The sequence below is a fragment of the Cherax quadricarinatus genome, chromosome 37 (genome assembly GCF_038502225.1).
Source record: "Cherax quadricarinatus isolate ZL_2023a chromosome 37, ASM3850222v1, whole genome shotgun sequence".
Taxonomy (NCBI): Eukaryota; Metazoa; Arthropoda; class Malacostraca; order Decapoda; family Parastacidae; genus Cherax; species Cherax quadricarinatus.
In genome coordinates this window covers 9,554,215-9,568,828 of record NC_091328.1, presented here as the reverse complement: position 1 = coordinate 9,568,828, position 14,614 = coordinate 9,554,215, and the positions used below count along the sequence as shown (strand labels likewise).

At 39.9% G+C, this 14,614-nt stretch overlaps 1 protein-coding gene across 3 annotated transcripts in view; it reads left to right on the top strand.

The window, feature by feature from the left end:
• The window catches only part of LOC128702211 (FYVE, RhoGEF and PH domain-containing protein 2), a 506,005-nt gene that overhangs the window by 465,616 nt on the left and 25,775 nt on the right, over positions 1-14,614 (top strand). For all 3 annotated transcript variants that reach the window (XM_070091874.1, XM_070091876.1, XM_070091875.1), the window contains 3 exons: positions 7,504-7,642; positions 7,809-8,014; positions 11,939-12,123. In XM_070091874.1, the coding sequence (XP_069947975.1) occupies positions 7,504-7,642; positions 7,809-8,014; positions 11,939-12,123 (530 nt within the window). The remainder of the gene's footprint in view (positions 1-7,503; positions 7,643-7,808; positions 8,015-11,938; positions 12,124-14,614) is intronic.

Below are 14,614 nucleotides of genomic sequence, written 5' to 3'. Positions count from 1 at the left end.
GGGCTGGAAGGAAGGAGGTGTGGGGGCTATCCCAGGAAAGGTTGGAAGGATGGGGTAAAGGAGGTTCTGAGTGCTAGGGACTTAAGGATCCAGCAGGGTCGTGTGAGCATGATATATAGGAGCGATTAGAGACAAGTTTAATTGTTTTAACTCTCCAACAAACCTATACCTTATTAGTATTTGCTTAAAATATTGTTAGGTTAGGTTAGGCTATGCTGGCATCAAATTCAGATTACCATCCAACTGCAAAATCCTCAGCCCTCCTTCAGTGTCCAGACTGCTCTTCCCACTTCCAAAACTGAAGTCCAGCTAACTGGTCTTCCCTGAGTCCCTCCATATATGTTACCTTGCTCACATTCCAACAGCACTTCAAGCATTAAAAACCACTCGTCTCTAATCACTTTTGGCAAGACGGCCACTGAATTAATAATGGTGAATATGTTTCCTTTTTATTTTTTTTTTTTTTTATTATTCGCCGGTACTCTCCCGGCCCGGGTCTTTTCCAAGTAGTGGTGATCCGGCCTTGGCTCCCTATCTGGGGAGTATCTCAAGACATAAGTCTCCCATGGGAGGAGGTACAAGTACCCCCTCATCTTTGGGACCAAGTGTCCCCAGGCCTAGCCCACAGTCCCCGCCCTCACGGGGCTCGTAGGGAGAAGCTAGGCCTCTGGTCTACCATCTGCCTTGCCCCTTTTTAAATATTTTGGCCTACATTTTCGATATTTTTTTCATTAGTTTGTGCGTCTCTCTACACCGGGAACCGGTGGTGAGAATCCTGGCACTTACTACTGCACTGCACTTTTTTTTTTTTTTTTTTTAAGTACGTAGTTCGTCTGGTTCTCGTACCCCGGACACCAGCAGTGAGAGTTGCGCCTCTCACCACTGGCCTACAGTTTCCATATTTTTTTTCTAGTAGTTCTTCTGGGATTCGAACCCAGGACCCCAGTGGTGAGAGTCACGCCTCTCACCACTGGGCTACCCCGATGGGTGTATGTTTCCTTTTTGTGGGTTACCCTATTGGTAGGAAATAGCTGATAGAGTAAAAAAATGAAGAGAGATGCTACTAATAATAATAATAGTGATTCTTATTTATTGTAACTTGACACAAAACTCAAGACTCAGAATAGAATAAGGTAGAGGGGTTCAACAGTTGACCTTGAAAAGTTGGAACTACTATAGTACAGTGGAACCCCAGATTTCGGCTGTAATCCATTCCAAAAGGTTGGCCTAAATCCAAAAAAGGCCAAAAACTGACGTAATATTTCCCATAAGAATTAATGTAAGTACAGTGGACCCTCGCCTAACACTATTAATCCGTTCCTGAGAGCTCAACGTTAGGCAAAATTATCGTTAGGCGAATTAATTTTCCCCATGAAAAATAATGGAAATCAAATAAATACGTTCCTGACACCCCAAAGTATGAACAAAAAAAATTTTTTACCACATGGAAATATTAATTTTAATACACACAAACTGAAGAAGACATGAACAGTTACATGACACTTACCTTTATTGAAGATCTGGTGATGAATGATGGGATCGGAGGAGGGAAGAGTGGTGATGGTGTTAGTGTTTAGAAGGGGAATCCCCTTCCATTAGGACTTGAGGTGGCACGTCCTTTTCCAGGGTTACTTCCCTTCTTCTTTTAATGCCACTAGGACCATCTTGAGTCACTGGACCTCTGCCGCACAGCATATTTGTCCATAGAATGGCCTGTACCTCCCGTTCCTTTATGACATTCCTAAAGTGTTTCACAACACTGTCAGTGTACAGGTTGCCAACACGGCTTGCAATAGCTGTGTGAGGGTGATTTTCATCAAAAAAGGTTTGCACATTAAGCCACATTGCACACATTTCCTTAATCTTTGAAGTAGGCAACTTCCTCAATTTCTCTGTCCCCTCCTCCGAAGCAGTTTCCTCAGGTGTGGCCTCTTGCTGTTAAAGATGATCTAGCAGCTCATCAGTGGTTAGTTCTTCATTGTCCTCCTCCACCAACTCTTCCACATCCTCCCCACTAACCTCCAACCCCAAGAACATCCCCAATGCCACAATGGATTCCTCAACTGGCATAGGATTCCCAGGGTTAGCCTCAAACCCTTCAAAATCCCTTTTGTCTACACATTCTGGCCACAGTTTCTTCCAAGCGGAGTTCAAGGTCCTCTTAGTCACTTCCTCCCAAGCCTTACCTATAATGTTTACACAATTGAGGATGCTAAAGTGATCTCTCCAAAACTCTCTTAGTCAATTGAGTTTCTGAGGTCACTACAAAGCACCTTTCAAACATAGCTTTTGTGTACAGTTTCTTGAAGTTGGAAATGACCTGCTGGTCCATGGGCTGCAGGAGAGGAGCGGTATTAGGAGGCAAAAACTTGACCTTAATGAAGCTCATTTACGCAGAAAGTCGCTCTGCCACATCTGAAGGATGACCAGGAGCATTGTCTAATACCAGGAGGCACTTAAGGTCTAATTTCTTTTCATTTAGGTAATTTTTCACATTGGGGGCAAATGCATGGTGTAACCAGTCATAGAAAAAGTCACTAGTGACCCATGCCTTACTGTTTGCCCTCCACAGCACACACAAATTAGCCTTGAGGACATTGTTTTTCCTGAACACACTGGGAGTTTCAGAGTGATACACCAATAAAGGCTTCACTTTACAATCACCACTAGCATTGGCACGCATCAACAGAGTAAGCCTGTCTTTCATAGGCTTATGTCCTGGGAGTGCCTTTTCCTCCTGAGAAATATACGTCCTGTTTGGCATTTTCTTCCAAAACAGGCCTGTTTCGTCACAATTAAACACTTGTTCAGGTTTCAGTCCTTCACTGTCTATGTACTCCTTGAATTCCTGCACATATTTTTCAGCCGCTTTGTGGTCCGAACTGGCAGCCTCACCATGCCTTATCACACTATGTATGCCACTACGATTCTTAAATCTCTCAAACCAACCTTTGCTGGCCTTAAATTCACTCACATCATCACTAGTTGCAGGCATTTTTCTAATTAAATCGTCATGCAACTTCCTAGCCTTTTCACATATGATCGCTTGAGAGATGCTATCTCCTGCTATCTGTTTTTTGTTTATCCACACCAGTAACAGTCTCTCAACATCTTCTATCACTTGCGATCTCTGTTTCAAAAACAAAGTTGCATCTTTGGCAAGAACAGCTTCCTTGATTGCCGTTTTCTTGGCCACAATTGTAGCGATGGTTGATTGGGGTTTTGCGTACAACCTGGCCAGCTCAGACACACTCCACTTTCATACTTAGCAATGATCCCTTTCTTCATATCCATAGTAATTCTCACTCTTTTTGCTGTAGGGTTGGCACTAGAAACTTTCTTGGGGCCCATGGTAACTTATTTTGCAGGTGCAGTCACTAAAAAGGCTGTGATAATATGAAATGTTCAGATTGTATGCTTGGAAGCAACCGCGGTGGCTGGCTTGTAAACACTGGCACCCACAGAACAAGTGAGGTGGACTCAGGCCACATGTGGATGCGTCTCGAACGAACCGCGTTGAGTGAGTTTTTTAGCGCTAGCCGAGGCAAAATTTTTGTGTTAAAATGTATCACTAGGCAGATTTAAAGTTATGCGATGCGTTAGTTAGGCGAGGTTCCACTGTACAATTAATCTGTTCCAGACGGCCAAAAATATTAGCAAAAAATACATTTTTTAAAGATTAACTATAGTTTTACATACAGAAAACAATGAGAAATAAATATAAAGCCAAAATTTTAATAACTGCACATTACATAACTTTATTGAAGACTCTTTTTGGCATATTGAAGAAGGCGAGGAGGGGAGAAAGGAGAGTTTATTGTTTGGAAGGGGAATCCCCTCCATAAGGACTTCAGGTATCAAGTCCCTCTATAGGGTTACTTCCCTTCTTTGTTTTTTTTACTGGCACTAGGACCAGCTTGAGAGTCACTGCACCCCTGTTGCACAAAAAAACTCTTGAGAGAGGTCTGTTTCTGGCACCTCTTTAAGATTTGCCTGAGGTGGGACAAGGTTTTGTCACTGAAGATGTTGCAGATATGGCTTGTTTGAGCTTGGTCAGGGTGATATTTCTCCACAAAACTTTACACCTCCCTTCACATTGCACCGTTGTTCTTAATCACTGAAGAAGGCACATTCTTTACTCTCTCTTCCTCCTCCTCCTCCTGGAGCAATTTCCTCAGCTGTGGGGTGTTGCTGTTGCAGATGAAGGTCTTGGAGCTCTTCAGTGGTTAGCTTTTCCTTGTGGTCCTCCACCAACTCTTCCACATCCTTGCCACTCACGTCCAACCCCATGGACTCCCCAAAGCCACAATAGATTCCACAACAGGCAGAGGGTCAACAGAGTTAGAGTCAGCCTCAAACCCTTCAAAATCCTCCTCTAGGACAAATTCTGGCCACAGTTTTCTCCAAGCCGAGTTCAAAGTCCTGGAAGTCACTCCCTGCCAAGCCTTACCTATAAGGCTTATGCAGTGGAGGATATTGAAGTGATTCCTCCAGAACTCTCTTAGGGTCAAGTCAGTGTCTGAGGTCACTTCAAAGCACTTTTGAAACATTGCTTTCGTGTAGAGTTTTTGAAGATAGAAATGACCTGCTGGTCCATGGGCTGGATGAGAGGAGTGATGTTAGGAGGCATGAACTTCACTGTTATAAAACTTAACTCCATAGACAGTTGGTCTACCAAGTTTGGAGGATGAGCTGGAGCATTGTCCAGGACCAGGAGGCACTTGAGTGGCAATTTATTTACCTGAAGGTATTTTTTCACACTCGGGCCAAACACTTCATGAACCCAGTCAATGAAAATCTGCCTTGTGACCCATGCATTATTAACTTTCCACAACACACACAATTTACTCTTGCTGACATTGTTTTTCTTGAACACACTGGGATTTTCAAAGTGATACACCAGTAAAGGCTTCACTTTGAAATCCCCACTAGCAATACCACAGAACAGAAGAGTAAGCCTATCCTTCATAAGCTTGTGTCCTGGCAGTGCCTTTTCCTCCTGTGTGATGTAGGTCCTCTTTGGCATTCTCTTCCAAAAGAGGCCTGTTTTGTCACAATTGAACACTTGTTGGGGGAGGAATCCTTCAGCCTCTGTGTAATCCTTGAATTCATGCATGAATTCTTCAGCTGCACGTTTGTTTGAATTTGCACCCTCACCATGCCTTACAACACGGTGTATGCCACTATGCTTCTTGAATCTGCCAAACCAGCCTCTGCTGGCCTTAAATTCACTAACAGCAGCACTCGTTCCAGGCATTTTCTTTGAGATCCGCATGCAACTGCCTTGCCTTTTTCACAAATGAATGACTCCACAACACTATCTCTCACTAATTGTTTATCATTGATCCACACCAACAGTAACTTCTCCACATCTTTAATTATTGATGATCCTTGTTTCGTTAGCATACTATTTACCCCTTTTGCAATATTGGCTTCCTTGACTTCTACTTTTTTTGCTAGGATGGTAGTGATTGCTGGTTTGGATTTCCCATACATCCTGGCCATCTTCAGGACACGTACACCACTTTCGTACTTTGCTACAATTTCTTTCTTGAATTCAATCATGTTTCTCACTTTCTTTACCAAAGGGCTGGCACTAGGAATTTTCTTTGGGCCCATGGTGGCTTATTTCACAGTCGCACTCAATAAACAGCCACAAAAAACAAGGGATTATAATGAAATGTTTGGATGAATGTGTGGAATGTTGCTCACTCGCCCAGAGACACAGCCAGCCAGACTGACTCAAGGACACGGGGGAATGGCGGGTGGATGCGTCCAATTCAGCTGATTTCCGAGTTTCCAGCTGAAATCCAGGACAGAATTTCAGCCAAAAAAGCAGCCAAAATCCGATACGGCCGATATCCACATTGGCCGATATCTAGGGTTCCATTGTACTTAGGTTAAGATTTGACTTTGATGTTATAATAATATTCTAAGCAAATGCTAATAATGCATAGGTTTGTGGAAGGCTAAAGCTATTAACTTGAATTAATGTTTTTATACTGAAAGTTAACATTCTTTTCTCTTGCATTATGTAATACACTACTACTCTTCATTAGTTTTTACATGAAGTGCTTACAATATACAGCCTCTCCTCACTTAGCGACGTACTCGTTTACCAACGACTCAGACTTACAACGGGCTCTCTGACCAGTATGCATACCTAAATAATGTATATTAGAGCTGGTTTCCTCTATTCTGTTTATTAAAATATACATTTTGAGAAGAAATGAAGCTCTGAGTGAAGGCAATGGAAATAAGTCACACTGACTTTTTTGGGTTATCCTAGGTTCTCTACACGTATGTTGTTATGTATGATAATCTATGTAACTGTATTTGTGTATACCTGAATAAACTTACTTACATACATACGAAAGGAATAATTTTCTACAGTTACCCCCAGTAACACATTTACTCTTATGTTAGATTAGAGAAAATGTTATTCTTGGCGTCACTTGTACAAGTTATGTGGCTCCCACATCTTATATTTATGTTTATTTATTCTATTGTGGGGTGTATTTATCATCTTTTTATGTTATGTATCGTGTTTATTATATAATTTTGAAAAAAATATCATGGATGGATTAATGAAAATGTGTATATTACCGTAATATACGACATTTAATGAGACTCGGTATTGTTATTATCACCACTTGTGCAAGTCGTCTGCTACGACATCTCACATTTGTTTATTTATTCTACTGTGGGGTGTATTTATCTTATTTATATGTTATGCATCGTGTTTATTATATGATTTTGAAAAAAATATCATGGATGGATTAATGAAAATGTGTATATTACCGTAATATACGACATTTAATGAGACTCAGTATTGTTATTATCACCACTTGTGCAAGTCGTCTGCTACGACATCTCACATTTGTTTATTTATTCTACTGTGGGGTGTATTTATCTTATTTATATGTTATGCATCGTGTTTATTATATAATTTTGAAAAAAATATCATGGATGGATTAATGAAAATGTGTATATTAACGTAATATACGACATTTAAATGACTCGATGTATGTAAGTTTATTTAGGTACAGGTATACATAAGTATAATTATCAGAGTATATATAAAATATGAAATAACTTTTAAAAACATTTGAAATTTTGGAGTTTCCAGACAAAATGGAGAGACTTAGTGCTTACTGAGCTCATGGAGAATGTAAACAAACAGGGTGGGGCACGGTGACCGTATTAGAAAGTCAGCAGTACACTGCCGTATAAACATTTAAAAATATACCAGAAATGTTTTAAATGGTGCAAAGGTGCCATTAAAACATTATCAAAGATGGTTGACTCACACCCACTACCATTATAGTATGCTCCTCACTTAGCAACAAATTCGTTTATCAACGTGGTCTTAGGAACGGAACTCTGTTGTTAAGTGAGGAGAAGCTGTAACAGATCATATCACACTAGGATAAGTTTTAGCTCAAATTTTTTATCTGATATGCTGTAGTACATTTATTCCAGCAGTAATATGTTTCTTACCAGTCTATGGAGGTATGTGGGAACTTAACTCTGCAACACCACATGCTCTCACCCGTGCAGCGCATTCCCCGATATGAAATGCTTCTGCGAGACTACTTGAAGAAACTTCCAGAGGACTCACCAGATCGCCATGATACGGAGAGTGAGTACTGAAATTTATTTTTAATTGCTTTTGTACTGAAGATTGCTTATCTTCAAGTCAGCATTACTTTTGAGTAGGTCACGAACATACATTTATACCCACGATATTGAAAATAATAGACTACATTTAAATAAAACAAAATAATGTTTTCTTTTTAACCCAACAGAAGCTCTACATTTAGTATCCACAGCAGCTAATCATGCAAATGATGCTATGAAAAAGATTGATAAGTTTGAGAAATTACTAGAGATTCAAGAAAGCCTTGGAGGTGCAGAAGATCTTGTGTCTCCCACAAGAGAACTCATTAAAGAAGGCAAAATCATCAAAATCTCGGCTAGATCTGGTGACCATCAAGAGAGATATATATTTTTGGTAAGGAATTTCAGTTTAACCTGAGGTGTTTAACAAAATATGTAATACTGTAGCATATCTGAGCATCAGATATGCTATATTTTTTTTTTTTCAACAAACCAGCCATTTCCCACCAAGGCAGGGTGGCCCAAAAAGAAAAACTGAAGTTTCTCTTTTTAAATTTAGTAATTTATACGGGAGAAGGGGTTACTATCCCCTTGCTCCCGGCATTTTAGTCGCCTCTTACAACATGCATGGCTTACGGAGGAAGAATTCTGTTCCACTTCCCCATGGAGATAAGAGGAAATAAAGAAGAACAAGAACTAGAAAGAAAATAGCAGAAAACCCAGAGGGGTGTGTATATATATGCTTGTACATGTATGTGTAGTGTGACCTAAGTGTAAGTAGAAGTAGCAAGACGTACCTGAAATCTTGCAAGTTTATGAGACAGAAAAAAGGACACCAGCAATACTACCATCATGTTAAACAATTACAGGCTTTCGTTTTACACTCACTTGGCAGGACGGTAGTACCTCCCTGGGTGGTTGCTGTCTACCAACCTACTACCTACCGATATGCTATATATGTCTATATATATATTGGCTCCCTCCCTCTCTTTTTGTGTTAGTGTAGCTTTATAAATGGACCAGATCAGACTGAAACATTGTTATAAACTTCTCTCTCCTATGTGTGGGTTGTTTGTGTATATTGTGGTAGGGTTCTGCATTCCCTGGTACAAAAAAAAAAAAAATAAAATTGGGCATGGTTACCCATCTTTAGCTGTTCATTAAGACCAATCATCTCACCATTACAGTTAGTGAAAAATGTGGTAAAGGATTAGCACACAACCCACACATAGGAGAATGAAACTTATGACAATGTTTTGGTCCGACTTGGATCATTAACCATTAATGGTCCAAGTTGGACGTTAAGTGTCGCCATGAGTTTCATTCTCCTGTGTGTGAGTTATCTGTGTGTTGTTCCACTCATGGTATTCTGCCTTTTTATTCTCTAAAAGTGAGTGGTAGAAGACAGCAATGTACGAGATATTAATCCTGAAGGTTAACCCAGGATAACCCCAGAAAGATAAGCCATGTTGCATATTTCCATTGTGGTTCATAGTTCCTTCACTGAATATGGCACATAGGTTAACAAACTCCTAGGTAAAGTAAAAGGACAAAAGTGCAACTAAGGTGACATTTTATTGTGGCAATGTTTCGCTCTCCAGGAGCTTTTTCAAGCCGTTACAAACAATACATGGACACAGAGGGTATATATAGGCTTATATATACCCTCTGCTTTTTCTCCAAACTAATTGTTTGGAGAAAAAGCAGAGATCTAGATTAGGAGAGGTTTGAGTAATTACTTTAGTATAAATGTTAAGGTAAGGCTTGTGAAGTCACAATCTGTCTAGCTCTGTATTATTTTTAATGTACATTGTAATGACTGATGTTACCTAAAAATTGCATATCATTTACAATGATTGTATCTTTTTGGAAGGGAATTTGGAAATCTGAGATGGTTTGAAAATTTACTTTATGAAAAGTTGTTGATTAATATAGTAATTAGTGTAATACAAAGATAAAATTTTATAGAATCCTCTTGGTTGTTGTCACATTAAATATAGCAGTTTTTGAAGGTTAGCATGACATCTGGAGAACTTTCTTTCAGCTTAAATTATAGTTATAGTAGGATTCCAGAGAAATGTTCCACAGTGAGGAATAACTACAGTCAAGATGTTTTTTCCCCCAAAAATATTAATTAATTTTGCTTTTGCCAGTACAAACTTACCATATTTTATGGCATCAAAGAAGCTATTTTTTTCCCCGAAATAAGTCTTGTAAATTTACTCAGGCTGAAGTACCGGTTATCTTTTTCCAAAAATTTAGCCAGTCAGAATTGTGGAAGCATCCACAACACTGGAGCATCTTGGAAATATAAACACATATGCAGTATAATGTGATCCTTTATTGACAACGTTTCGCCCACACAGTGGGCTTTTTCAAGTCACAAACAGAACTACCTGGGGTGGAAGGAACGCGAGTATATATAGTCAGGTTCAGAATGCTGAGGTCAGGTGGAGAATGCTGCATCTGATGATGTACCGAGTGGGGTTATAGAGTCTAAAATCTTGGGTAGCTTGGAAAGGAGATTGGACAAGTTTGTGAGCAGACCTTCTACAGTGTTCTTATGTGGGATAGCGATGAAGAAGCTTCTTGGCAAGTGGTTCAGCTATGTTATAGAAGCCACTATTCTGGTTGAAGTTGTCGGATATAGAAATAAGTGATGATTCCAGGATTCTTCGGTATTGAGTGTTGTCTTCTGTGGCGATAAGTCTTGAGTTTCTGTAGTTTATCAAGTGGTTGTGTGAATTACGGTGTTGTACGCAGGCATTCCTTGTATCGTCAGACCTGCTTGCGTATTGGTGTTCTGAAATACGTGTTTGGAGGTCCCTTGATGTTTCGCCAACGTATAACTTGTTGCAGTCATTACAAGGGATTATGTTTACCCCTGCAGAGGGTGGAAGCTTGTCCTGTCTATCACTGGTAATGTCCTTGATGGTCGTGGTTGTGGAGGTAGATACTTGGAATGATGTATTGGAAAAGATGTTGGAAACGTGTTTGGCAATGGAGTTGGTGGGGAGGACTATGTATCTCTTCTCGGTAGTGTCTTCTCTGGGTGTGTTGAAGATGTTTAATGCCCGTCGTCTGCAGTCTCTGATGAAGTGACGAGGATAGTGAAGTTTAGAAAATACTTGTTCAATCATCGTGCATTCTTCTTCAAGAAACTCATTGCTGCAGATTCTGAGTGCACGCAGGAAGAAGCCTATAATTACACAGCCTATAATTACAAAGTCTATCGAAAACCCACCAACCAAAACGATCTTCTCCACTTTTACTCTCACCACGACACCAAAACCAAACGTGGTGTAATTATAGGCTTCTTCCTGCGTGCACTCAGAATCTGCAGCAATGAGTTTCTTGAAGAAGAATGCACGATGATTGAACAAGTATTTTCTAAACTTCACTATCCTCGTCACTTCATCAGAGACTGCAGACGATGGGCATTAAACATCTTCAACACACCCAGAGAAGACACTACCGAGAAGAGATACATAGTCCTCCCCACCAACTCCATTGCCAAACACGTTTCCAACATCTTTTCCAATACCTCATTTCAAGTATCTACCTCCACAACCACGACCATCAAGGACATTACCAGTGATAGACAGGACAAGCTTCCACCCTCTGCAGGGGTATACATAATCCCTTGTAATGACTGCAACAAGTTATACGTTGGCGAAACATCAAGGGACCTCCAAACACGTATTTCAGAACACCAATACGCAAGCAGGTCTGACGATACAAGGAATGCCTGCGTACAACACCGTAATTCACACAACCACTTGATAAACTACAGAAACTCAAGACTTATCGCCACAGAAGACAACACTCAATACCGAAGAATCCTGGAATCATCACTTATTTCTATATCCGACAACTTCAACCAGAATAGTGGCTTCTATAACATAGCTGAACCACTTGCCAAGAAGCTTCTTCATCGCTATCCCACATAAGAACACTGTAGAAGGTCTGCTCACAAACTTGTCCAATCTCCTTTCCAAGCTACCCAAGATTTTAGACTCTATAACCCCACTCGGTACATCATCAGATGCAGCATTCTCCACCTGACCTCAGCATTCTGAACCTGACTATATATACTCGCGTTCCTTCCACCCCAGGTAGTTCTGTTTGTGACTTGAAAAAGCCCACTGTGTGGGCGAAACGTAGTCAATAAAGGATCACATTATACTGCATGTGTGTTTATATTTCCATTGTGTCGGTATTTTATACCATTTATTTCCACTGGAGCATCTTGTTTGCCATAAAATACAGTACGTTATTTATCTTTTAAAAGATTAACAGTTTTTTTTTCCTTTTGTAGTTGACAGATTTATTGTTGTTGTGCTCACCACGGCTGATGGGAGGTCGAGTGATGAGTGGCCCTCAGTATCGTCTCCGTGCTAAGTACCATGTGGAGAATCTTATTGTGCAAGAGGGAGACAACCTCGAAACTGCTAACACTTTTTACATCAAAGACAGCAATAAATCTGTGGAACTTTACACACAGTAAGTTAACCCTTTAACTTTAGCATACCTTGAGTAAATTTCTTTGTGTGGGTGTGGGTGGGTGGGTGGGGGGGACAAGGTTTTGAAAAGAAAAAAGAAAAAGTGTCCGTATAGATTGAAAGATTGTATTTTTATGAATCAAATAAGGCTAAAATGAGTGGATTCTGATAAAATTTACAATTTTGTGCTGTGCTGAGAGTGGCTGTAAAAGGATCACTTGTTGAGAGCAGCAGTGTAAATGTGCCAGTGATATTTAGGTTTTACCATTTTTTTTTTAACACGTCAGCCATTTTTGAGGCAGGGTGACCCAAAAAAGAAAAACACTTTCACCATCATTCACACACAATCACTGTCTTTGCAGAGGTGTCCAGATATGACAGTTTAGATGTCACTCCAAACAGCCAATATCCCAAACCCCTCCTTTAAAGTGCAGGCATTGTACTTCCCACCTCCAGGACTTAGATTATGATTATTTTTTTTTTTTTTTTTGTATTTTATGTTTAACACCATGTACAGTAATTCTTTTTATGACATTAGATGTGCTTCAAGGTGTTTTAGCACATTACATACTTCAAAATATAGGGAAATGCTTAGCATGATATTGCTTCCTTTGAATATACAGGTTAAACTGGTGCAAATAAATGTTTTGTATTCTGTTTTTTACTGCTTTGATCTTCTAACACTGTGTACAAGGAATACTTATATTACATTTGTTTCAAATTGTAATATTCCTTCAAATGTGAAAATAAGTCACATTGTTTGACTCTTGGATTATCCCAGGTTAGTAATTTTTATATACATACATGTATTTAGGTTTGAGGACATATCCTGGGTTATATAAACAATGTGGTTTTTGTGTGTCCCTTTAAGAACACTGTAAAACTATATATTTACAAGAAAATCTTCATATACTACAATTGTTTTAAGGTGTAATACTTGTCAGAATGTGGAAATAAGTGACATAGTTTGACTATATTCGGTTATCCTAGGTTAAATCTACATAGTGTATTTTTTGGTTGAATTCCACCATTAGTATCTTAAAATAATAATGAATTTTATAAGGCAATTTCCTGTCAGTTCCATACCCTGTTTGCTTGTAGGTTGCATTTACTTACAATAGTTATTCAGATGCACCTGTCTGGTCCCAGACTTTTTTCAAAGGCATGAAGAGGTTGTAGGAGATCCAAACAGTTGTGCTGAGGTTGAAAATATTGGCCGGGGGGCATTTTTGAAGCCACAAAATACAGTGGACCCTCAACCAGCGATATTAATCTGTTCCTGAGAGCTCATCGTTAATCGAAATAATCGTTAGTCAAGTTAATTTTCCCCATAAGAAATAATGGAAATCAAATTAATCCGTGCAAGACACCCCAAAGTATTGAAAAAAAAAATTTTACCACATGAAATATTAATTTTAATACACACAAACTGAAGAAGACATGCACAGTTACATGACACTTACCTTTATTGAAGATCTGGTGATGATCTTCTTAGTGTTTAGAAGGGGAATCCCCTTCCATTAGCACTTGAGGTAGCAAGTCTTTTTCTGGGGTTACTTCCCTTGTTCTTTTAATGCCACTAGGACCAGCTTCAGAGTCACTGGACTTCTGTCACACAACATATCTGTCCATAGATACCTGTACCTCTCATTCCTTTATGACTTTCCTAAAGTGGTTCACAACATTGTCAGTGTACAGGTTGCCAACACGGCTTGCAGTAGCTGTGTCAGGGTGAGTTACATCAAAAAAGGTTTGCACTTCAAGCCACTTTGCACACATTTCCTTAATCTTAGAAGTAGGCAACTTCAATTTCTCTATCCCCTCCTCCGAAGCAGTTTCCTCAGGTGTGGCCTCTTGCTGTTGAAGATGATCTAGCAGCTCATCAGTGGTTAGTTCTTCATTGTCCTCCTCCACCAGCTCTTCCCCACTAACCTCCAACCCCAAGGACTTCCCCAATGCCACAATGGATTCCTCAACTGGCATAGGATTCTCAGGGTTAGCCTCAAACCCTTCAAAATCCCTTTTGTCTACACATTCTGACCACAGTTTTTTCCAAGCAGAGTTCAAGGTCCTCTTAGTCACTTCCTCCCAAGCCTTACCTATAATGTTTACACAATTGAGGATGGTAAAATGATCTTTCCAAAACTCTCTTAGAGTCAGTTGAGTTTCTGAGGTCACTACAAAGCACCTTTCAAACATAGCTTTTGTGTACAGTTTCTTGAAGTTGGAAATGACCTGCTGGTCCATGGACTGCAGGAGAGGAGTGGTATTAGGAGGCAAAAACTTCACCTTAATGAAGCTCATTTCCACAAAGTCGCTCTGCCACGTCTGAAGGATGACCAGGAACATTGTCTAATACCAGGAGGCACTTAAGGTCTAATTTCTTTTCAGTTAGGTAATTTTTCACATTGGGGGGAAATGCATGGTGTAACCAGTCATAGAAAAAGTCCCTAGTGACCCATGCCTTACTATTTGCCCTCCACAGCACACAA